The sequence below is a fragment of the Macrobrachium nipponense genome, chromosome 5, assembly GCF_015104395.2.
Source record: "Macrobrachium nipponense isolate FS-2020 chromosome 5, ASM1510439v2, whole genome shotgun sequence".
In the NCBI taxonomy this organism is placed as follows: domain Eukaryota; kingdom Metazoa; phylum Arthropoda; class Malacostraca; order Decapoda; family Palaemonidae; genus Macrobrachium; species Macrobrachium nipponense.
In genome coordinates this window covers 108,713,808-108,739,238 of record NC_061107.1, presented here as the reverse complement: position 1 = coordinate 108,739,238, position 25,431 = coordinate 108,713,808, and the positions used below count along the sequence as shown (strand labels likewise).

General features: G+C 46.6%; 2 protein-coding genes across 2 annotated transcripts in view; both read right to left on the bottom strand.

Annotated features, from left to right (window-relative positions):
* LOC135215580 (small ribosomal subunit protein uS17m-like) overlaps positions 1–25,431 on the bottom strand; it is a 222,445-nt gene that overhangs the window by 14,554 nt on the left and 182,460 nt on the right. The window contains exon 3 of the mRNA XM_064250443.1: positions 9,298–9,414. Coding sequence (XP_064106513.1) covers positions 9,298–9,414 — 117 coding nt within the window. The remainder of the gene's footprint in view (positions 1–9,297; positions 9,415–25,431) is intronic.
* LOC135215315 (piwi-like protein Siwi) overlaps positions 1–25,431 on the bottom strand; it is a 360,399-nt gene that overhangs the window by 250,058 nt on the left and 84,910 nt on the right. The gene's annotated exons all lie outside the window — the stretch shown is intronic.

Below are 25,431 nucleotides of genomic sequence, written 5' to 3'. Positions count from 1 at the left end.
CTTTGCAGAGACGACAGAAGAACCGGGTGTCTCCTTCTGCCATTCATATGGCACACCCGGCACCGTTTCTCCCTTCGCCTTCTAAGGCCTCCAGTATGTGTTCCCCTGGCTGCAGCCGACACGCAGGGTCCACTACCCGACGAGAAGCGGTGATGGCGGGGCCGGCAGCAAGAGGGGCGTCGTCAGCAGGGGCGTCGTCAGCAGGGGCGGCGGGCAGGTCGAGCGAAGTTGGCCCTCCTATCTGCCCTTTCCTCTAGGGGCAGATCTGCAGCTCGGGGCAGGGGGTCAGTTATGGAAGGCCACTCATCAGGATCGAAGTTGATGAGGGCATTCCCGGCTACCTCTAGGAAATGTATGTGGGTCAACCTCGGAAGATTGTCACCGCGGTACCCACATTACAGTATGTAGGCATTTTGGAGGGCCAACTGAAGGATGTATTTGAGGAGCTTCTGTGTCCACCTTCTGGTTTCTCCTGGCGAAGGGATAGTACTGGATGAGCTGATCAAAGAGATCAACTCCTCCCATGTGCCTGTTGTAGTGCCCAATGACAGTAGGCCGCTCGGTATGAAACTCCTCAAACACAACTCGGCCCTGTTGACGTGTCCCTTCTTCCACTGTACGATCTCTTCTTGGATGGGGTTCAATGACTCGTCGTAATCATGGGGGACGAGTCGGACACCCCCTTCCAACAGATGACGAAGACAGCACCCTTCCGCCGCCACTCTGTCTCTCCTCTTGCCAGGTGTTGCGGATGACTAGCGAACCTCTTGAGGACATTCGGGGCCCCACGCACCAACTGAAGGGTACCACTGACGTGAACACCTGCTTCATACAGTTCCTGGGCCAGGGATACCGAGTTATAATAATTATCCATAAACAGGTGATATCCCTGGTTACGGAAACGTCCCACAAGGTTGAATACAGTGTCACGCAGTGTGGAGAAGACCCCGGTATACACTGAAAAGTCCACAACGTATCCAGTGTTGACCTCGGTAATGAGAAAGAATTTCACACCATATTTCTTTGGCTTCTTGGGGTTATACATTTTTATACTAAGACGTCCTTTGTAAGGCATCATCCCCTCATCCAAAGACAAGGTTCTTGTCCAGGAATCACGAGATTACTACACCGCTCACGGATATAATCCAACACTGTACGCACTAAAATGAGGTGATCACTGTTATTCCGGGGTATGGCCCTTCGGTTGAAGGCGTTGAAGTACCTGTCCAACGCCAGGAAATTATCACGGGACATAACGCCAGGCACATTCGGCATACATAAAAAATAATTTCTCCTCCAATATTGCCTGACGTCGACAGCAGGTGTCATACCAAAATAAATGTGGAGCCCCAAAAATGCGCCATGTCAATGAGGTTGCGCCACCCCGCCAGTAATACGACAAGGTTGTCCTCAGCTCATACCGGCAGTACCGAGCGTAGTCCACCGTCGTTTCTGTACCAGGTATTCCAGCAATTCCCGCATCAGGAAAAGCTGGATGAACCCCAAAACAGTCAGGGGTACTGGTACGGTGATCCCAGGGGTTGCCGTGAAGGGGTGCAAGTTAGGAGGGGTGGGGTCCTCCGTCCACCCCTCGTCACTCTCCGATGACCTACCTTCACCTTGGCTGGCGCGACGAGCCGACCTTCTACGTGCGCGCGCGGGTGCGGGCACGATGCACACTACCCCCCCCCCCCCCCCCCCCCCCCCGCCCCCCCCCCCCCCCGTTGGCCCATCACCCTCACTTAGGCCCTCACTTTCTGTATCGTCCTCTGCGATAAAACTTGAGCCCGTATCCCCACCCTCCCCCTCCTCCTCAGATTCCCCCTCGTAAGCACTGAACCCACTGAATTCGAGCTCACTTTCGGGATGTGAGCCTCGAACGGACATTGGGGGCAAATATTCATCCTCATTTTCATCGGGACTGATGTCCTCATCACTCGATGACCATCCGCCATCAAAATGAGGACTTGCGACATGTTCCCGATCAAGCTCCGAAAGATATTCGTCTATGTCCCTTGGTTGGAGGCCTCCAAATGCCTACGAATGCCCCTAAGGACGCCCACATGCTTCCTAAAGGGTAACCAAAGGCATACGATGTGTTCCTGAAAAACACTTTCAGCCACACGTGGCCGCACAGAACGGCCTTGAGGCGCGGGGTCATGCTGGGTGCTTGGCCCCTCGCCAGCATCCAGGTCCAAAACTCGCCTTACACGATCCCTTCCGACGGGTAAAACGCGCCTTTCACGGTTCACACGTCATTGAGACATATCTACGAATGTCCTGTAGCAATACAAATGCTCAAAGTCTCGCACAAGTCCATAAAAACACGCTTTTCACGAAAGATCGCTCACGGATGGTGCGCTACTGATGCTGGCTGGAGAGAGAAGAAGGGATATCGCGCATGCGCACCTGGGTCACGCTTCAAAACAAAACAAGGCCTTGATCTGTGAACTCCCAGCATCCCCCAAGGCGCGTGATTCAAAAGTTTTAGGCTGGTAGGCCTATAAGTATTTTTCCGCGAATTTTAAAAAAAACTTTCGTATGTCAACGTAAAATACGTCCAGTCGGCACCCGACAGACAATTTATCTCGACGTAAAATACGTCCAGTCGGCGTTTAAGGGTTAAGAAGAACGCCAGTGCGTTCTTCGACATCGGAAGATCTGGTTTTTTCACAGAGCACCACAAGTTCTCCGAAGAGCCTCTGCATGCTCTGGTTTTCTGCAAATAAAACTTGAGAGCCCTGACAGGACACAGGACTCTCTCAGCTAAAGGTCCCACTAGCTACGACCAAACCCTTTGATCTCAAACGTCCCTCGGCCAAGGGTTGGAAGGGGTTCTCGTTCTTTGCTAAGAAACGTAGGACTTAAGGAACAAACTGCACTATGATCCTTGAACCCAATGTGCTTGCTTATGACTTGTAATTCGCTAACCCTCTTCGCCGTCGCCAGAGCGGTTAGGAAAATGGTCTTAGTAAGATTCCTAAGCGAAGCTAAATGGAGCGGTTCAAATTGACTCGACATGAGAAACTTAAGTACCACGTCTAAGTTCCACGATGGTACTTTCGGTTGGAGAACTTTCACAGTCTCAAATGATCTAATGAGATCATGAATGTCTCTGTCATTCGCTAAGTCGAGTCCTCTATGCCTGAAGACCACAGAAAGCACGCTTCTGTAGCCTTTAATCGTGGGAACGGCTAGTTTCGCTTCTTTCCTAAGGTGAAGAAGGAAATCTGCTATCTGGCTCACAGAGGTTGAGGTGGAGTAAATGCCCTTCTTTCTGCACCAACTTCTAAAGACAGCCCACTTCGATTGGTAAACTGCGATTGAGGAGGGCCTCCTTGCGGTGGCAATCGCCGTTGCCACAGGTCTTGAAAAACCCCTCGCTCTGGCCAACTTCTTGATAGTCTGAACGCAGTCAGACTCAGAGCGGGGAGGTTTTTGTGGTACCTCTCGAAGTGGGGCTGTCTGAGTAGATCTTTCCTTAGGGGCAGAGTCCTTGGAAAGTCTACCAGGAAGGACATCACCTCCGTGAACCAGTCGACCGCTGGCCAGAAGGGGGCGATGAGGGTCATCCTCGCTCCCTCTGATGCAGCGAACTTCCTCATCACTTCCCCGAGGATTTTGAATGGGGGAAAAGCGTAAATGTCTAGTCCCGACCAATTCCACAGTAGGGCGTCTACTGCCACTGCTCCCGGGTCCAGAACTGGGGAGCAATAAAGTGGAAGTCTCTTCGTTCGGGAAGTTGCGAAAACATCCACATGAGGACGTCCCCACAGCTTCCATAGCGCCTGGCATACCTCCTGATGAAGGGTCCATTCCGTCGGCAGAAGCTGTCCTTGCCGACTGAGAAGGTCCGCTCGCACGTTTTCCACGCCTGACACGAATCTTGTCAGAATCGTGACGTTTTGCGACTTCGCCCAAATCAGGATATTCTTCGCGATGGCGAACAGAGAAGGAGAGTGAGTTCCCCCCTGTTTCCTGAGGTATGCCAGGGCTGTGTGTTGTCCGAGTTTATGAACCACTTTGTTGGAGACTTCCTCTTGGAAGAACCTTAGAGCAAGGTAAATCGCTGAAAGTTCTTTTAGATCGATGTGCCAGGACACCTGTTCCCCTCTCCAGGTGCCTGACACTTCTCTCCCTCCTAGTGTTGCTCCCCAACCCGTGGAGGACGCGTCGGAGAACAACACTAGGTCGGGGTTCCGAAGCTTGAGCGAAAGTCCTTCCGCAAGCTTCTTTGGATCCAACCACCAACCACCATTTGAGGTGCTTTTTCACTTCTTCCGTCAAAAACAAGACCTCTTCTAGATCCTGTTTGCGTGACCAATTGCTTGAGAGGAAGAACTGAAGTGGTCGGAGGTGCAACCTTCCCAGAGAAACGAACTTCTCCAGTGAGGAAATGGTCCCCAGCAGACTCATCCATTCCCTCACTGAGCATGTTTCCTTCCCTAGAAAGGCTGACACTTTGTCTAGGCATTGAAGTTGTCGCCCCTTGGACGGAAATGCCCGAAAAGCCACTGAGTCCATCTGAATCCCCAGATAGACTAAGGATTGAGAAGGAGTCAGATGCGACTTTTCGAGATTCACCAGAAGTCCAGGGACCTCGCTAACGACAAAGTCGTGTGAAGGTCCTTCAGACACCGGTCTTGCGATGAGGCTCGAATAAGCCAGTCTAGGTAGAGAGAGATCCTTATTTCCGCAAGATGGAGCCACCTCGCAACGTTCTTCATAAGAACGTTGAACACCATCGGCGCCGTGCTGAGACCGAAGCAGAGTGCCCTGAACTGGAATACCTTCCCTTTCAGGATCAAAATAACCGCAGGTATTTTCTTGAATCGGGGAATTGGATTGGGGGACGTGAAAGTATGCATCCTGAAGGTCTAATGAGACCATCCAATCCCCCGGTCTTAAGGCTGCAAGCACGGATTGAGGTGTCTCCATCTTGAACTTCTGCTTGGTAACGAAGCGATTTAGACTGCTGACATCCAGAACGGGGCGCCACCCCCCTGACTGCTTCGGCACTAGGAACAGACGGTTGTAAAACCCTGGAGAACTCCGGTCGAAGACCTGTTCCACCGCCTGCTTCTCGATCATTTGATCTAGTAGATCGTGAAGCACTTTCCGTTTTTCTCCCTGATACGAAGGAGACAAATCCTTTGGTGTTGAAGACAGCGGGGGTAACTTCAGGAAAGGAATTCTGTACCCCTTCTTGACGATGTCCAGAGACCAAGCGTCGGCACCTCTCTCTTCCCAGGCTCTCGCGAAATGTAGAAGTCTGGCTCCTACCGGTGGCTGAAGGACTTCCCTCTCACTTCTTGCTCTTAGAAGGAGCGGGGGTCTTGCCTCCTAAAGAGCCTCTTCCTCGAGGGGCTGGCTTCGAGGAAGCAGCAGATCGAAAGGGCTTCGATTTCTTCAAAGCAGAGGACCCAGAAGACGAAGTAGTTGTACGCTTCCTAACCATCCCTGACGGCCTTGTCCATGCAAGACAATACACTGGACAGCTCCCCCAGACTGATGGAATCAGAACTCCTGGACCTGGCATCCAAAACTCCTAGGCACCAGTCAAGAAAATTAAAGACCTCTAGTGTCCTGAAGAGGCCTTTAAGGTGAAAGTCTAGCTCACTATGCGTCCAAGAGACTTTGGAAGAAGACAGAAAAGATCTTCTGGCGGCATCCACAATACTACCAAAGTCTCCTTGAGCCGAGGCTGGAAGCTTGACTCCGACGTTTTCTCCCGTCTCGTACCACATACCAGCTTTGCCACAAAGTCTTGAAGGTGGTAAAACGAAAGAAGTCTTGCCTGAAGCTTTCCTCTTTTCCATCCAATCATGGACCTTGCGAAAAGCTTGCTTCGTAGAAAGCGACTTCTTCATTTTCACAAAGCCCGAGATCTTAGTAGCTTTGGATGACGAAAACTGAAAGAGAGGAGTACGTGGAGCTTCAGGCTGGAAAGTGTCTGCAAAGACTGACTGTAGCAGACGAGTCAAAACCTTGTAGTCCGTCGAGACTGGAGCCAACTGCTGTTCTTCGTCCACTTCGACGAAAGCGTCACTAATTTCCTCTTCAGACACTGGAGAAGTCGGAGGAAGTAAGGAAGAGTCACGAGCTTTCTCAAAAGAGAAAGAGCGGCGAACAGGAAGAGTTCCCGCTTCCACTTGCGCTTACGAAGGTGGAAAACTGACGTCCGTAGGCGCGCGCTTGGCGTCCGTAGGCGCGCGCTTGGCGTCCGAAGCCAATCTTCTGGCGCCGACTGAAGCGCACTCGACAGCAACAGGTGTACACCTGGCGTCCACTGGCGCGCGCTGAGCATCCACTGGCGCGCGCCGAGCGTCCACTATAACGCGCTGAGCGTCCACTGGTGCTCGCTTAACTTGCACCGAATCACGCTCGGTGTCCACTGAAGCGCGCTTGACTTTCACAGAAGCGCGCTCGGCATCTAAAGAAACGCGCTTCTTATCTACATGTTTCATAGTAGCGGTTACAACCGCTTCTTGAGAGCGAGAAACGAATTTCTCACCTCCTCTAGAGAGTTGCTGGGGAGCAGAACGAACTCTAGAGGGATACTCAAACGGAGAGAGAGAAGAGCGAGGAGAGGGAGAGGGAGAACGCCTCGACCTCATCACAGGAAGAAATCGTCATCCTTCTTACGGCGACGTGGAACAGTCTCTCTCGAAGAAATAACATCTCGAAGTTGCTGCTGAAGAAACTGGAGAATCTTGCTTGTAGGTGAAGCCTCCTTTTCTGGGGAGGGGCTGATCCTGTGAGCAGGCGAGTGGCGAGGGGACGCCTTCTTTCTACTCCCAGGAACCGCCACTTCACGCACCTTAGAGCGACTGCGACGCTCGAAAGAATCATCTACGAAAGACTCCGCCTCCGAAGAATCCTTACGCTTCTTCTGTGGAGGAAAAGCAGAAAACGCACTATCAGGCGAAGAGCAAAGTTCCGGAGAACAACTTGGACGTGAAGCGTCCCGAACACGAGCCGTCCTTTTCAGCGGACGTGATGCGGCATGAGAGCTCCACCCCTTGCGCGGGGAGGAAGCTTCCGAAGAAGTAAAGCACTCCTTGAGAAGACGTGCACGCGCACGCTCCTTGGCAGTCTGGGTATGTTCGTCAGAAGCTGCCGAAGGCACGCCAGATCGGTGGGGGTTCCTCGTAACCCTCCTTCGACATGCTCTCTCCCCGTAACCTGGGAGTCAAGCAGAGGTCTAGGTCTAGAGGCGGAATGATGCCGATCTGACGCACCCTCCACTACACAAGGGGCACTTTCACTGCACTTCTCTTCACTTTTGCTCTCCAGAGCTAACACTTTTGATTCTAAGTTACGAATCGATTCAAGAATTAGCGATAAAGTATTACCTTCTACTGACACTGCTTCAGGGGCCGGAGGCAACACTACAGGGGTAGGAGCATAAACTACAGAAGGAGGGTTAGCAGGAGAATCATTAAAATCTTGCCTACCTGAAACACTCCTGGAGGAAGACCTCCTTAACCTATCTCGCTCAAGTTTCTTAAGATAGGTTTCATACGCCTTCCACTCAGACTCTGTTAATCTTTCACACTCCTTATGACGACTTTCAAACGTACATTCATTGCCCCTGCAAACCTTACAAACAGAATGTGGGTCTACTGAAGCTTTCAGTAGCCTACCTCTACATTCGGACATAGAACAAAATCTAGCGCTAGTTGAACTAGACCCTGACATCTTGATCAAAGAAAAATCAATACCAAAATCAAATCAATCCAAAGTCAACGTGTGCCAAGCCACCGATGCAATTCAGATACCAAAGAAAAAACCAAAAGGGATACTCAAGTAGCTAGTAAGTTTCCAAAATCTGGACGGAGGTGTGGCGACAGAAAAATTATGAATAGAAAATGGGAATGGTTCCTGATACCCGCCTCCCAGCGGTGGGAATGGGTACTAACCACCTGACTCCCACTGCGTGTGTCGTAAGTGTTTAAATTTCTGTCGGATTCGGAAAAATACAGCTATATATATATCTGACGGATAAGTTTCATGAACAAATTAAAAAATTATGGAAGAATGAAGGAAATCCCAGTCTTCTTTCTCTAACTCCAGTTACTAAACAACTGTCCAGATCCTATCACTGTTATGTGACAGGAGGGGGAGGAGCTGTTGTGTTGTTGCCAACAAGTGCTCATGAAATTTCCCTCTCTCTCTCTCTCTCTCTCTCTCTCTCTCTCTCTCTCTCTCTCTCTCTCTCTCTCTCTCTCTCTCTCTCTCTCTCTCCCGATTCGCGGACTCAAGCATTCGCGGATTTCTCTCGGGAACGTTTCCCCGCATTATTTGCGGAAAATTCGTGCATTCGCGGTATTTTTCTATGAGAAATATCCACAAATTCCTGTTTTTTTTTTCAATCAATTTCATCATAAAATGCACTTTTTGTGTTAAAACTACTAAAAAACCAAGTATGAAAATTTTTAGTGGGTTTTTCTTGAGTTTTAACTAACAAAATAGGCTTTTCTTAACATTCGAGGGTTCTAACTATTCACGCAGGGGGTTTGGTACGTATCCCCGCGAATACAGGGGGACCACTGTATATACTATATCACGGAACCCTGCAGAACACAGATTGAGAACCACTGGACTAGACAGATCCCCATTAGGGGTCACCCTGAGGCCCTCTCATGAGAGAGGGATCATCTGAAGCGTAAATGGATGGAGTAGAAAAGCAGTAATGGTTAACTGTCAAAGTGAAGATCTACTAACAGCAAGAGCAATATGAAAGAAGCAGATGCCTGGTCCAGAGACATCCACAACTTGACCCATGCATTTGGCAGGTGATGAGCTGAACCTAATGACTGGCCATAAAAGGAAGAATTTTACTGGTAGGTAAGAAGTTGCCCAAAATTATACCACTGTTCTTTAGGCCAATTCTTGCCTATTATGCAAACAAGAGCAAGAAAACAAACTTGGCCCCTAAAACGATGGAACTGTAAATGGGGATTCTTACCAAGGTCAACATAAAAGCACTGCTTGTCCTAACATCCCTGCCTCAACAAATGCACTTGGGCATAATGACAATGTGTACAAAATGCCAAAAACAAAATTACATACAACACTAACTACAAACAAAATCACGTAATGGGCTGGAAAAATGTAACCCAAAAATAAACTTTGTAATAGATGCAAGCAGGAAGTGACTAGCCTGAACAAACATTACTGTGCAAACAATGAACCCATGCAGGTAATACTAGGGAGGAAGTTAGTTATGTTAACAGCTCAAATGGGAAGCAAACATCAGAATTTAAATTATGAGAACAATACAAAAAGACCTACCTGTAGTTACCAACGACACACTTTTTGCCAGTGATTGGATCTGTGATATCTCCATAGGGATACACAATCTTCATGAGAGAGTGGGTAATATCCTTGGTCATCTGTTCTGGAAGCTCTCTGAAAAAAGATATGGTGTATAATTTCAATTTCCATATCTAGAATCAATTAAAACAATAACAATTAAAGTTAATTTTAAATGAAATTCAGTAAACTGTAAAAAATAAACTAAACATACAACAATATATCTCAAGCACTATCATTCTTAATTAAACTACATATACCCATAACATTAACAAAAGGCTCACTACCCTGCTACCAGCAGACAATAAGAACACAGCAACATAAGCAAAGGTCCTTCAAAGGTGTATGTAACTGTCCCAAAGGACAGACTACTTGCTGCTCCTATTACTACCATACTGTTCTAAGGCATGACAGGGATCCCACTATTCAAAGCAACTGGAAAAGGCAGGGCTGCCCACCTTAGCAACCTCTCATTTCTTCCCCTTCCCTGCTTCTGTGGCAAGAGACTGAAGAGGGTGAAAGGGCTAGGAATTATCCTGGCCCTTCCCAAAAGAGTGCTGAACTCATGATCAGGGTTTCACAAAGTAATGGACCTTCTCTAACACTTATGATACAATGTAGCTACAACCAAAGGCTTAGATGCAGTTCCTTTTAAAAGACTGGAAATGCCAAAGGAGACAGCATGGTGAATTAATCTGCTCTGATTATAAGAGGTACTCTTTTCCATCGCTGCCAAATTGCTTCTATTACAAATATTTTTTATAATTATACAGGCTCTGCCTTGATTTCTTTCTCGGATGGCTGGCAGAGAGTGAAAGAATACATAATTTATTATTGGTATATAAAATTTCAGGCCAAAGACCAAGCACTGGACCTATGAGGAGAGCGTGGAAAGTACGATGGAATAACGAGAATATGAATGGAGGTTTAGTAAAAGGAATAAAAGGGGTTGCAACTAGAGCCCAAAAGAATGACACAAAGAACCTTAAGTAATGCTTACAGTGCACCAAGTGAGGTGTGCTGATGGCACTACCCACCTACTGGGAAAATACATAATTCAGACCTGGATTTTAAAAGTTTCCTAACTTTGTTTCTTTGAAGGCATATAACATTAGATTATAATAAGGTACCAATATCACAATTTTTTTAAGTAGTAAATTGTATCTTTCCTAACTATACAAACCTGAAGTCCTTTACATTAGGAATTACTTTATGGCGAAGCTGGAACACGGCTGTTAAATTCTTGAACAAGGTGGTTAGGCAGTAACTACCATTTGGTAGGCGGGTAGACCCCACTGACCAGATGTAAACATTCCACTTTACCTTTTGGCCCAGGTTTCAGATCGAGGAGGCCGTGGCCATTTCCCCAAGATCACTATACTGATGTATCAGCGCTTTGATCTCTGCAAAAGTCCTCTGAATCTCGGGGGACCTTCAAGCCTTTCGAGAGACCAGTCCTTCCGATCTACTCTCCCCTGAGGGATAACCTCACCAGACCCCTTAGGTCCTTCCTCAACGACGCGGAGGTATGTCCGGTGGGGTCCTAAAACCCCTGCAGGAACATAGGCCCCCCGACATTGAATCCCGAGGAAAGCACTCCAAAGGATTCCTACTACTCGCCTCGCCCCTCCTGATGCAGTCTGAGGAAGTAGAAGGAATAGGAGAGGAGGATTAAATGCTCTTACCCTTCCTAGCAGCGCTGCTGCCAGGGGGGAGTGAGCCGCACCCTTGCACAAAAGGTGACAGGGGAGTGGGTCTAAAAGAGTGCGATCACTTTAACGAGACGCTTTCCTGAGGAGAATGCAGCCGTTCTCGCCATGCTGTAGCAGCGCTGGTAGCAGGACTGGTAGCAGCGCTGATAGGAGCAGCGCTGTAACCAAGAGGTGGCTCCCTGCCTGGCAAGACTGGGCATCATCCTCACAACACACCCCAGCCCTCTTCGAGGCCGAAACTTCATGCAAAGAGGGCTGTATAAGGGACCTCATCTTAGTTTCTCAAGATGCTTTGCTCTGAGGAACAGCGACATCAACCATGGCCCCTTTAGAAGAACCAAGCTTGGTCTTCACAGGTGGGTCCAAGCCACGGCTCAGTCCCTGCTCTCACCCCATGCCACTGTCATGGTGAGGAGAGAAACCCCTTCCTTGACTGTTGATGTACTTCCTCCCTTAGGTGGTTGTACATTCGGAGATGTTCGTGAACACAGTCCCTGTCCCTCGAGTAGAGGCTGGATAATGAACCTTGGTCCCCAAGGACAATATCTCATTTCCTACTTCTCAAGAAGCGGGAGAGCCAGAGAGAGCCAACTGCTTCCTCCCCGAAAGGAGTAGGCAGACCCTTAAGGCCGGTTATACAGGGATAGTTCACTGGCGCCAGTAACTAGCGGCAAGCAAACTTTCCAGGATAGTAAGCGTTTGCATGAGGACAGTGTTTTGGGGAAAAGTTGCCGCCAGTAGCAAGCAAGATGTCTTCTGACATAGATGAAGCAATTGATGCTGCTTATGTCATTCTCGCTAGAGAAGTACAGTTGCTCATCAAAAAGGAAAGGAAGAAGCCCTAAATGGGGGTGAGAAAATGGATTCAAAGGAGGGATATATTAGGAGGCTCTAGTACTTTAGTTCGTGAATTAGCAAACGAAGATCGTTCAGAATATAGGAAGCATATGAGAATGAGCCAAGAGAAATTTGAGGAACTGCTATGTCTAATAGAGCCTACCATATCTAAGAAGGATACCACGATGAGGAATGCATTACCAGCCAGATTAAAACTTGAAATAAAATTACAGTGGTCCCCCCGTATTCGCGGGGGATGCGTACCAGACCCCCCCGCGAATAGTTAGAATCCGCGAATGTTTGGAACCCCCCCTCTAAAAATGCTCATAAACTCCTATCCTGAATATGCAAACACCAAAGTATCCCTAAAAAGACCGTCCTTCATCAAATATACATAAAATATCCTATTATGGTTCATATTAATCTTTGAAATATTATTAATACTGTTTTAAAGTAAATCTTACATTTTATGGTTATACATAAATACATACTAATTACGTACTGCATGACTTAGTTACGTATGTGAAAATAATTCAGTCCCCCCATAAGTATTCAGTCATGCACGTTTTCTTTCATACTGTTACTATTTGAGACATCCATTTTCTTTTTACAAGGGAAACAATTGTATGTGAAATCACAAATACCAAATGTCTACTTAAAGTATTATCCTACATTAAATATACCATTGAATTGGTATTATTAATATCATTTTAAAGTCATCTTAAACATTTTACCATTAGAAATATATAAACAGCCAATAGCAGAGAGAGAGAGAGAGAGAGAGAGAGAGAGAGAGAGAGATGAGAGAGCGAGAGAAGATAGTAACTCCTTACGATTTCAATAGATTGAAATGAACGTCTGTAGGCAACTTTTTTCCCCTCCCATAAATACATATATTTCTCCAGAGAAGAGAGAAAGAGAGGACTCTGCAATTATTTTTGTCTGTCTATTAATTCTTTTGCTGAGAGTGAGAGAGATAAAAGAAGGAAGAAAATAGTAACACCAAATGTATACCTTATGTAACACCTGCATCAAATACCTTTAAATTATTATCATATTACTGTATTAATCTTAGAGATTGTATTAATATAATTTCAAAGTAATCCTAAACATTAGTAGCCTTAAAGGTATATACTTACATACGTACGTATAACACTTGCAGCCGAGAGAGAGAGAGAGAGAGAGAGAGAGAGAGAGTACATAAAACCATTAAATTCGTTGACCATTGTATGGCATTGTTACTTTCCCAGCTCCGAGTGTCACTGGAGTTAAGAGAAGGTAGGGAAATTGATACAGAAAAAGACGAAGGGAAGAATTTTCATTTGAAATTAGTTATCGCATTATTGTACTACTATTATTATTATTATTATTTGAAAATAAAATAAACACGTGCATCTACCATAAAAATTCTCTCATCACAGTAAGAAAGAGGAGTCATCCTTACAAGTGAAATGGAAAGGTCATTTTCATCTTTAAAATACTACCATTATGAATTTTGTAATTACAGTTTTATTATTATTATTATTATTATTATTATTATTATTAATAACTGAAATTATCAATAAACATTTTACATACTAGTACCATAAAAATTCTTTCATCTCATTAAAAGAGAGAGAGTGAGTGTTTATCTCTCTCTGTTCTCTCAAAATATACTTATAACGCTTACAGCGAAAAAGAGGGAGGGAGTTACCACTATGACACATTATCTTGTGTGGCAAAAGAGAGAGAGAGTTAACCTTAATTAAAAGTGACCTGGATAGATTAGTATTGTATTTCTTTAAATACTATCACATAATATGAATTTTGTAATTACAGTTATTATTATTATTATTTGAAAGTATTAAAAATGATATTGTTATTGTACAATAAAGTTTCATACATACTTACCTGGCAGATATATACTTAGCTTTAGACTCCGTCGTCCCCGACAGAAATTCGAATTTCGCGGCACACGCTACAGGTAGGTCAGGTGATCTACCGGCCTGCCGCTGGGTGGCAGGAATAGGAACCATTACTGTTCTAGAACCAGATTTTCTCTTCCACCTGTCTCCTGAGGGGAAGCTGGGTGGGCCATTTAATCGTATATATCTGCCAGGTAAGTATGTATGAAACTTTATTGTACAATAACAATATCATTTTTGTACATTCAACTTCCCTGTCAGATATATACTTAGCTGATTGGCACCTTTGGCGGAGGGTAAGAGACAGCTAATTACTGATTAGACAGGTAAACAACATACGTTGTAGGTAATAAAAAATAAAAATACCCTGGTTCCTACCTGTTTTGGCGGAAGATTTCATAGCCACTGCTTAGAAGTCTGCTTCGCCTCAAGAGCCTCAGCGAGGGTGTGACCTATGGCTGAGAGGTCTTGTGAGGACTGTCAATGGGGTCTTATCCACTTACTCGACAGAACCTGATGGCAATTGTCAATGGGGTCCTATCCACTTACATGACAATATACCTATGCCTAATGGCATAACAAAGGAGTACAACACTGATCCTAATCACCCGATCCTAACCGTGGATTAGTACTAAGATTGAAAGGAGTTATCATCAACCACCTTTCAAACAACCTTAAAATTCAACACCAAACTATTTTGAAATTAAAATTAAACAAAAATTAAAGAAAAACTTAAGGATCAGTCTTATCTCCTTCACCCAGCACTGTATCCGCTGATACATACGGACCCTGAGAGAAGCATTTCTCGTATGTTACCCTTACATCTCTTAAGTAATGGGAGGCAAACACCGAGTTGCACCTCCAGTACGTAGCTGCTAAGATGTTTTTCATCGACATGTTCTTGTTGAACGATATCGATGTAGCAACTGCACGTACCTCGTGCGCTTTAACTCTCAATGCTGCAAATGATTCACTTTTGCATTTCATGTGTGCCTCAGTTATCACATTTCTGACGAAAAAGGCTAAGGCATTTTTGGACATTGGTCTCTTCGGGTCCTTAACCGCACACCAGAGACTCTGATTGCAACCTTGCAACTGTTTCTTTTTCTGTAGGTAAAATTTTAAGGATCTAACAGGACATAATGATCTTTCAATTTCCTTTCCCACAAGTTGAGAAAGCCCTTTAACTTCAAAACTCCTGGGCCAAGGTCTTGAAGGATTTTCATTCTTTGCTAAAAACAAAGGCCTGAAAGATACCACTGCCGAGTCTCCCTTAAAGCCCACTCTCGAGTCTAGAGCCTGCAATTCGCTTACTCTTTTTGCAGTAGCGAGAGCCATTAGAAAAATACACTTCCTCGTAATGTCTCTGAAGGATGCTTGATTAGGAGGCTCGAACTTCTCTGATGTGAGGTATTTAAGAACCACGTCTAGGTTCCAGCTAGGGGTAAGTGAAGTCTTCGATTTTGACGTCTCAAATGATCGAATCAAATCATGAAGGTCTTTGTTATCCTCTATGTTCAGGCCCCTGTTCCTGAACACAGCAGATAACATGCTCCTATAGCCCTTTATAGTGGATACTGCTAATTGAGATTCCTCTCTCAAATATAGCAGGAAATCGGCAATTTCAGTCACAGAGGTATCGGAGGAGGACAGCTTCTTCGCCTTGCACCATCTACGGAAGACTTCCCACTTCGATTGGTAGATCCGCATGGTAGAGGATCTTCTTGCTTTTGCAGCTTTGCGAGAAAAGCCTCTCGCTCTGACCAATCTTTCGATAGTCGAAAGGCAGTCAGGGCGAGAGCGTGGATGTTTTTGTGATACCTCTAAGTGGGGTTGTCTGAGCAGATCTGTCCTTTCGGGAAGAGATCTGGGGAAGTCCACCGTCCATTCCAGTACCTCTGTGAACCATTCTCGAGTGGGCCAAAAGGGAGCGATTAACGTCATCCTCGTTCCTTCCGAGGACACAAACTTCCTTATCACCTCCCCCAGTATCTTGAATGGGGGAAAAGCATATGCATCTATGCCCGTCCAATCCATGAGCAGGGCATTGACTGCTAGGGCTCTGGGATCCTCCCCCAACGAGCAGAAGTTTTCCATCCTTCTGGAGAGGAATGTCGCAAACAGATCTACTTGAGGTTTCCCCCATAGAGACCACAGTTTCTGGCAGACTTCTGAATGAAGGGTCCATTCTGTTGGAAGGACCTGGTTCTTCCTGCTCAATCTGTCTGCCCTTATATTTCTTCCTCCTTGAACGAATCTCGTCAAGAGTACTGTCTTTCGTTCCTCCGCCCAGATTAATAGATCCCTTGCCAACTCGTAAAGGGAGAAAGAGTGTGTCCCCCCCTTCTTTCTGATATATGCCAGAGCCGTGGTGTTGTCCGAGTTGACCTGGACCACCACGCCTCTGACCTCGTCCTCGAAATGCCTCAGAGCCAAATGAATGGCTATAAACTCTTTTGCATTTATATGCCAGAGCATCTGGGTTCTTTCGTCCAGATGCCTGACACTTCCTTCGTCCCTAGTGTTGCTCCCCATCCTGTTTCCAAGGCGTCGGAGAACAACACTAGGCGAGGGTTCTGCAGAGACAAGGACACTCCCTCGTTCTTTTTCAGAGGTTCTAACCACCATCGCAAGTGGTTTTTGATGCTTTCCTGTAGAGGAAAGGAATCTGCCAGTTCTCCTGCCTTCCTGTTCCACATTCTCCTCAGGTAGAACTGCAGGGGTCTCATGTGCAGCCTCCCTAGAGAAACGAACTGCTCTAGTGACGAAAAGGTGCCCAGAAGACTCAGCCATTCCCTCGCTGAGCTTCGTTCTTTCTCTAGGAAGGCCGAGATTTTTTCCAATCCTCTTGCAATTCTTTCTTGGGATGGAAATGCTCGAAAACCCCGAGAATCCATCTGAATCCCCAGATAGACAATGTCCTGGCTGGGGATCATCTGCGACTTCTCGAGGTTCACGAGCAATCCTAGAGATTTGACTAGATCCAGAGTTATCTCCAAGTCCTCCAAACACTGCTGTCTTGACTGAGGAGCCGTCGAGAGGCCGAAGCACAAAGCCCTGAATTGGTAAATCCTTCCCTGCACCATGAATCGAAGATATTTTCTCGATGAAGGATGCAGGGGGACATGAAAGTAAGCGTCCTGAAGGTCGAGGGAGACCATCGAATCTCCTGGAAGCAGAGCCGCAAGGACAGAGTTGGAAGTCTCCATGGAGAACTTTGTCTTCTCCACGAAGCGGTTCAATGCACTCACGTCCAGCACAGGCCTCCACCCTCCCGAAGCTTTTGGCACTAAGAAGAGGCGATTGTAAAAGCCCCAGGAGTGAGGATCCTGCACTGTCTCGATGGCCTCCTTCTCCAACATTTGCTGCACTAACCCTAACAGGGAATCTCTTTTTGCAGGATCTTTGTACCTCGCTGACAGCTCCCTCGGTGTCGTCGTCAATGAGGTCTGTCTCTGAAGAGGATGAGATATCCTTTCTTGAGCACTTCCAGAGACCAAGAATCTATTTGCCTCGAGGCCCACGCTTCTGAAAACTTCAGTAGCCTGGCCCCCACTGGTGCTTGGAGGACTGGTATCTCATTTGGGATTCTTTTTCGGGACTCTAATGGAAGACCTTCCTCTTCTCTCCACTCCTCTCTTCCTAGGGGCTCAGCCTGAAGAGCTCCCTCGAAAGGGCTGCTGGGCACTTCTTGGCTCCCTCTTCGTGGCAGGAACAGCTGGTCTTGACTTTTTTGCTGATTGGACAAGCAAGTCTTGCGTTGCCTTCTCAGTCAGCGAGTGGGAAATATCCCTCACTAACTGAGAAGGGAACAGCTGTTTAAACAGAGGGGCGTATAAGAGACGCCCTCTGGACTGGAGAGACTGCTTTAGTCAAAAATGAACTAAAGATAGCCCTCTTCTTCAGAATTCCTGCCCCGAAAAGGGATGCCACTTCTGCTGATCCATCTTGCACCGCCTTATCCATACAGGCAAGCAGGACTTCGGGTTCCAAGAAATCAGGGTCTTGAGTCTTCTTGGCCAAAGCCCTAAGGGACCAGTCTAGGAAGTTGAAAACTTCCAAGACATGGAATACTCCCTTGAGGAGATGGTCCATTTCCGACATAGTCCAGTTCGTCTTAGCCGATGGAAGCGCGTGTCTTCTTGCCGAGTCCACCAAGGTCGAGAAGTCTGCGTCTGCCGAAGAGGGAAGAGCAAGTCCCATTGCTTCCCCCATGTTGTACCAAATCCCTCTCCTTCCCGATAGTCTGGAAGGGGGACAGGTAAACACAGTCTTCCCCGCCTCCTCCTTGGATTTAAGCCAATTTCCGAAAGCCTGCAAAGCCCTCTTCATTGAGATGGTAGGCTGCATCTTCAAAAAAGAGGAAGACTTTGAAGTCTTCGTACTTGAAAATAAAGACCGAGGAGAAGGAGGGGCAGCAGGACTCAGAGACTCTCCGAATTCTTTCAATAAGAGGGCTGCCAAGGTCTTATAGTCCGAAAGACCTGCCCCCTTATTTTTTTTCGAGTCCGAAACATCTTCCAAATCTTGAGGAGTGACATTTGGAGAAGTGCGCGCAACCGGAGGAGGACTCCTCTCTAAGCAAGGTGAGGGGCTCTTAGCAACATTGACTCTAACCTGACAAGGGCTACGGCCGCCTGTGCGACGTCTTGAGTCCCTGCCAGGAGAAGGCCGATATTGCCCTTTGCCTTTAGTTACACTAAGACTATCCTGATAAGGACAATGGCCGCCTGTGCGACAACTCCCGTCCCTAACAGGAGAAGGTCTTGAAACTTTAAAACCTCTCGCAGAATCAGGCACATCCTGACAAGGGCTACAGCCACCTGTGCGACATTTAGAGACCCTGTCAGGCGAAAACTGATCCTGCGAAAAGTCCCAAAAAGCAGCCTCTCGGTCCGCTTCTAACACCATGTCCGAAGAAGATCCTGGTTCATGGCGCCTGGCTCCGGGCACCTGGTTGGCGCCTGGAAGGCGTATCAATCCTGGACAGTCTATCATGGCTGGTAGGTGCTTCAGGCGCCAGGCGCCCGGAATGCGCCTCAGGCGCCAGGCTCCTGGAAGGAGGCTCAGGCGCCTGGCAGGAGTCTCAGGCGCTTTGCGCCTAGTAGGAGTTTCAGGCACCTCCTGCGCCTTTCTATATTTATGTATATTTATAGAATCCTCCCGCCTCGTAGGCGTTTTGCGCCTGGCTGGCGCCAGACTCCTGGCAGGCGCCTCGTCCGAGCTGTCAGAGACTTCCACCGGACGGGATCTCTTAACTGGAAGGAATCGATCCTTTCTCCTGGGAGGATCCTTCTTCAAAACTCCCACCAACGAAGATATCTGGTGCTGCATTTGTTTCAGGATCTTAGTAGCTGCATCTTCTTTTTCCACTTCCGATCTAGGGGAAGGAGGATCTGATGAAAATATCTCCTTTCTCTTCTTTTCCGGAGGATATTCTTCCGGGAACTATTCCGGGCTGGAGTCCAAAGCTGGCGACTTCCAAGATCTTTTAGAAGGTCTCAACAGCTTGTCCGAGCTCCATCCTTTCTTTGAAGAATCGGATGAAGAAAAACACTGTTATAGGATGCCCTTCCAACGGCTATCCTTAGCAGTCTGGGACGCAACTACAGAATCTGCCGAGGGGACGCCTGACCAGTGGGGATTCTCTGAAACCTCCCTGCGGCTTTCGACATTCCTTCTCCTCTGGGCTTGGGAGCTTGGAGGAGGTCTAGACCTGGAAGCGAGACAGAGCCGATCAGACGCACCCTCCACTTCACTGGGAACACTTTCACTTTGCTTAACTTCCAAATCCTTTAACTTGCGCTCCATCTTCAAAAGGGAAGCTTTCAGATTTGCAATTTCCGATGTTGAACTTGCAGAATCGTATAATTGAGAAGGTAAAGCTGTATGGGAGGAAGCAATTACATTAGAGATAGGCAACAGACTACTAACTGGCTCGTTAGAGACCGACCTACTCAAACTCTTGGAAGAGGCTTTTCTAGCCCTATCCCTTTCCAATTTTCTTCAATAAGAGTTAAGAATCTTCCATTCCTCCTCATTTAAATTCTTACATTCTTCACATGTATTCAATTGTGAGCATTCATTCCCTCTACATTTCTTACAAGTAGTGTGAGGGTCTACCGAAGCTTTCGGTAGTCTCAAATTACAACTTTCATCCACACACACTCTGAACGAAAATGAAGAATCAGACATTCTGAGAAAAATCCAAATCCAAATTCAAAAAACAGTCCACAAAAGCGTATGCCAGGCCAGAGATCCAATACGTCACCTAAATATCAGTCTAGAAGATCAACGGCGATGAAACACGAAAGTTAAAGTCAGGAGGAACTAGCAACGATGTTACTAGCACCGGCAACAGAGAAAATCTGGTTCTAGAACGGTAATGGTTCCTATTCCTGCCACCCAGCGGCAGGCTGGTAGATCACCTGACCTACCTGTAGCGTGTGCCGCGAAATTCGAATTTCTGTCGGGGACGACGGAGTCTATAGCTAAGTATATATCTGCCAGAGAAGTTGAATGTATGAAAACAAATAGTACAAGTACTATAAAAAATCTCGAGTCTCAGTAAATGAGAGAGAGAGAGAGAGAGGGGGGGAAATTTCATGAGCACTTGATGGCAGCAACAAAACAGCTCCTTCCCCCTCCTGTCACTTTACTTGATACGTATGACAGTTTTAGTACCTGGAGAAGACTGGGATTTCCTTCATTCTTACATAATTTTTTAAATTTATAAGCTAAAATCTTACTAATTCACTATGGTATTTTCTTTAATGAATTGATATTATTGCTGTATAAATTAATATTAATATTTGAAAATAGTAAACCATTTATTTATCAAACAAAAAACATACATCTTTGTAGTAGAGAGAGAGAGAGAGAGAGAGAGAGAGAGAGAGAGAGAGAGAGAGAGAGAATTATTATTTTTATTATGTGATATCATTTGAACTTATTAAACTTACTAATACAGTATTAATCAAAATTAATATTTGAAAATTAGTAAATCATTTTTGTATCATAAAAATGTATGTAGTCATGAAAATAAACATCAAAATATGATATTGTTATGTTACAATAAAGTTTCATACATACTTACCTGGCAGATATATACATAGCTAAGACTCCGTCGTCCCCGACAGAAATTCAAATTTCGCGCCACTCGCTACAGGTAGGTCAGGTGATCTACCGGCCTGCCCTGGGCGGCAGGACTAGGAACCATCCCCGTTTTCTATCATTTTCTCTCTTCCACCTGTCTCCTGCGGGGAGGCTGGGTGGGCCTTTAATTGTATATATCTGCCAGGTAAGTATGTATGAAACTTTATTGTAACATAACAATATCATTTTCATACAATCAACTTACCTGTCAGATATATACATAGCTGATTGGCACCCTTCGGTGGAGGGTAAGAGACAGCTACTATATGGAATAGACAGGTAAACAACATATGTTGTAGGTATAAATAAAACCTTGGTTCCTACCTGATAGGTGGTAGACTTCGTGGGTGTTTGCCCAGTAGTCTGCATCACCTCAAGAAACTTTAGCGAGATATATGATCTATGGCCAAGAGTTCTTGTGGGTCTGCCGATGGGGTCTTATCCGCTTACTCGGCAGAGCCTGAAAGGACTTTGTCAATGGGTGTTGATCCACTTATATGACAATACACCTTATGAAGGAGCACACAACCAATCCCGACCACCTGATCCTAACCATATGTTTAAGAACTAAGGATTGCTTCCGTCGAGTTATCCCCCGAACTCTTCACAACAACCGTAACTCAAAAACCACTAGCGCACACATACATAATTTTCTAAAAAAAAATTATACTCATCTAATTAGATATGACAAGATTCTCTTACTGAACAACATAGACGGCCCGCCCGTGCTAAACCAAGTCCTCCATTGTTCGAAGAGACTCCAGACCATATCCAAAAAGAAGAAAAGTATATACTTTTAAGGATTGGTGTCGGCTCCCGTACCCAGAATGGTATCCGCCGATACGAAAGGACCCAGAGAAAAACACTTCTCATATGTCACACGAACGTCTTTCAAGTAATGAGATGCAAATACTGAGTTGCATCTCCAAAAATGTCGTATCTATGATGTTTTTAAGCGACATATTCTTATGAAACGAGAGAGACGTCGCTACTGCTCTCACTTCATGAGCTTTAACTTTCAACAGTCGCAACTGTTCGTCAGAACAGACCTTATGTGCGTCTGTAATGACGTTCCTCACAAAGAATGCCAGAGCATTCTTGGACATCAGTCTTGTGGGGTCTTTTACCGCGCACCAAAGACCTTGTCTAGAGCCTCCCATCTGTGCTTTCTCTGAATGTAGAACTTTAGAGCTCTTACAGGGCATAGAGATCTTTCTGCTTCTCTTTCCTACGAGACTCGATATGCCTTTGACTTCGAATGACTTAGGAGGCCAGGATTCGAGGGATTCTCATTCTTAGCTAAAAACAGTGTCTTAAACGAGCAAATAGCTGAGTCTCCCTTGAAACCTACTTTATCTTGCAGAGCATGTAATTCACTAACTCTCTTTGCTGTAGCTAAAGATAATAGGAATAGGCATTTTCTGGTGATGTCTCGAAAAGAAGCCAGATGAGGAGGTTCGAACCTTTCAGATGAAAGAAACTTGAGAACCACGTCTAGGTTCCAGTTCGGAGGGACCGGTTCCTTCGACTTTGAAGTCTCAAAGGACCTTATGAGATCGTGGAGATCTTTATTATCTGCCAGATCCAATCCTCTATTCCTGAAGACTGCCGAGAGCATACTTCTGTATCCCTTTATTGTGGATACAGCTAGATGAGATTGCTCTCTCAGGAATAGAAGGAAATCAGCAATTTCCGCTATAGAGGTAGTGGAGGAGGACAACTTCTTAGTTCTACACCACCTTCTAAAAACCTCCCACTTCGACTGATATACTTTCGTAGTGGAGGTTCTGCGTGCTCTCGCGATCGCGCTTGCAACTTCGCGAGAAAACCCTCTCGCTCTGACGAGTCTTTCGATAGTCGAAAGGCAGTCAGAGCGAGAGCGGGGAGGTTTTTGATGATACCTCTTGAAGTGTGGCTGTCTGAGAAGATCCATCCTTCTTGGTAGGGATCTGGGAAAGTCTACGATCCACTCTACCACCTCCGTGAACCAATCTTGGGCCGGCCAAAAGGGGGCTATCAATGTCATCCTCGTCTCCTTTGACGCCACAAACTTTTTCAGTACTAGTCCCAGGATTTTGAATGGAGGAAAAGCATAGACGTCTACGCGAGACCAATCTAGCAGGAAGGCGTCTACCATAAGAGCTCTTGGGTCTTCCACGACCGAGCAAAAGACTGCCAGCCTTTTGGAGAGACTGCCAGCAGGAGGAACCAGGTCCTTCATACAGAGTGGACCCTACACGAGGAGGTGTATCACGACCAGAGATCTTGATACACCTCCTCGTGTAGGGTCCACTCTGTATGAAGGACCTGGTTCCTCCTGCTGAGTCTGTCCGCCCTCACATTCTTTACTCCCTGAACGAACCTTGTCAGAAGGGAGATGTTCCTGTGAGACGTCCAAAGCAAAAGGTCTCTCGTCAGCTCGTAAAGGAACGAGGAGTGAGTCCCTCCTTGTTTTCGAATGTAGGCAAGTGCGGTGTTGTCCACGTTTACTTGCACTACTTTGTTCGACACCAGAGGTTCTAGACTCTTCAAAGCCAGATGCACGGCGAAGAGCTCTTTGCAGTTTATGTGCCAAGACACCTGCGCTGGTTCCCAGGTGCCTGACACCTCCTTCGAGCCTAATGTTGCTCCCCAACCTTTCTCCGACGCGTCGGAGTACAACACTAGGTCTGGGTTCTGGGTTTTTAGAGAGATCCCTTTGTTCTCTTTCAGAGGGGGCAACCACCATTCCAGGTGCGGTCTTATCTCCACTGGAATGGGAAAGGCGTCCGAAAGTTGTCCAGTTTTCCAACTCCAAGACTTCTTGAGGAAGAATTGAAGCGGACGTAAATGAAGTCTTCCTAGTGGGAAGAACTGTTCGAGCGAGGAAAGGGTCCCTAGAAGGCTCAACCATTCCCTCGCCGACATCTGTTCCTTCCTTAAGAAGAGAGAGACTATCTGCAAACCTTTTGCGATTCTCTCTTGCGAAGGAAATACTCGAAAACCCTGAGAATCCATCTGAATCCCCAGATAGACTAAGTTCTGTCTGGGGGGTCAGCTGCGACTTCTCGAGGTTCACGAGCAATCCCAACGCTTTGATCAGATCTAAGTTACGTCAGGTCCTCCAAGCACTGTCTCTCTGATCTGGCCCTGATGAGCCAGTCGTCCAGATACAGAGAGATATTTACTCCTTTGAGGTGAAGAAACCTCGCCACATTTTTCATCAGGCTTGTGAAGACCTGAGGAGCTGTGGACAGGCCGAAACACAAGGCTCTGAACTGAAGATCCTTCCCCCCGTCATGAAACGGAGGTACTTCTTCGATGAAGGTGGATCGGGACGTGAAAATAGGCGTCCTGGAGATCTAGAGACACCATCCAATCTCCTTGTCGCAATGACGCAAGGACTGAGGCAGAAGTCTCCATCGAGAACTTCTCCTTCCGAACAAATTTGTTCAGAGAGCTGACGTCTAGTACTGGTCTCCAGCCTCCCGAGGCCTTCGCAACCAGAAAAAGGCGATTGTAAAACCCCGGGGAGTTTTGATCCAGTACTAGTTCTATCGCTCTCTTGTCCCACATTTGTTCCACCATCGATCGAAGAGTATCCCTCAGCACAGGATCTTGTACTTGGCTGTTAGTTCCCGTGGTGTTGACGTTAGGGGAGGAGTGTTCAGGAAAGGGATACGATATCCCTTCCTTATTACAGACAACGATGACGCGTCTGCGTTTATAAGTGTCCAGGCCTCCACAAATCCCAGGAGCCTGGCACCTACTGGTGCTTGGAGGAGAGAAGCATCACTTTCCCTTTTTAAAGGGACGAAAGGCAGACCTACCTCTCTTCTCAGGAGCCTTCCTTCTTGCGGGAGGTCTGGAGGTCGGGCCACCTCGAAAGGGCTGAACAGATGTACTCGGTCCTTTCTTGTCATGGTGTAGAAGCAGGCTTCTCCAAACAAAGAGGAGATCTCAACCGAGCCATCCTGAACCGCTTTGTCTATACAAGACAAAATGCACAAAAGGACTTCTGGTTCGAGTCCTTCAGAATCATGGGCTTTCTTGGACATCACCCCCAAGTCGAACCAATCTAAGAAGTTGAAAACTTCCAATACATGAAAGAGTCCCTTGAGGAGATGGTCCAGTTCAGAAATGCCCCAAGTAATACGTGCCGAGTTCAGACCTTGTCTACGTGAAGCGTCAACTAAGGTCGAGAAGTCCGCTTCTGACGTAGACGGAAGAGCAATACCCATATTCTCTCCCGTCTGATACCAAATGCCTCTTTTACCAGCTAGTCTCGCTGGAGGCATGCAGAAGACCGTTCTGACTAACTCCTTCTTAGTCTTCATCCAAGAGTCTAAGGACTGAAGAGCCCTCTTCATCGAAATGGCGGGCTTCATTCTGAGAAAAGACGAAGATTTCTTCGTCTTAGCACTCGAGAAAAGAGAGCGCTTGAGAAGGAGGAGCGGCAGGAGTCAAGTCGTCTCCATACTCCTCTAGAAGCAAGGCAGTCAAAACTTTATAGTTCGACAGTCCTT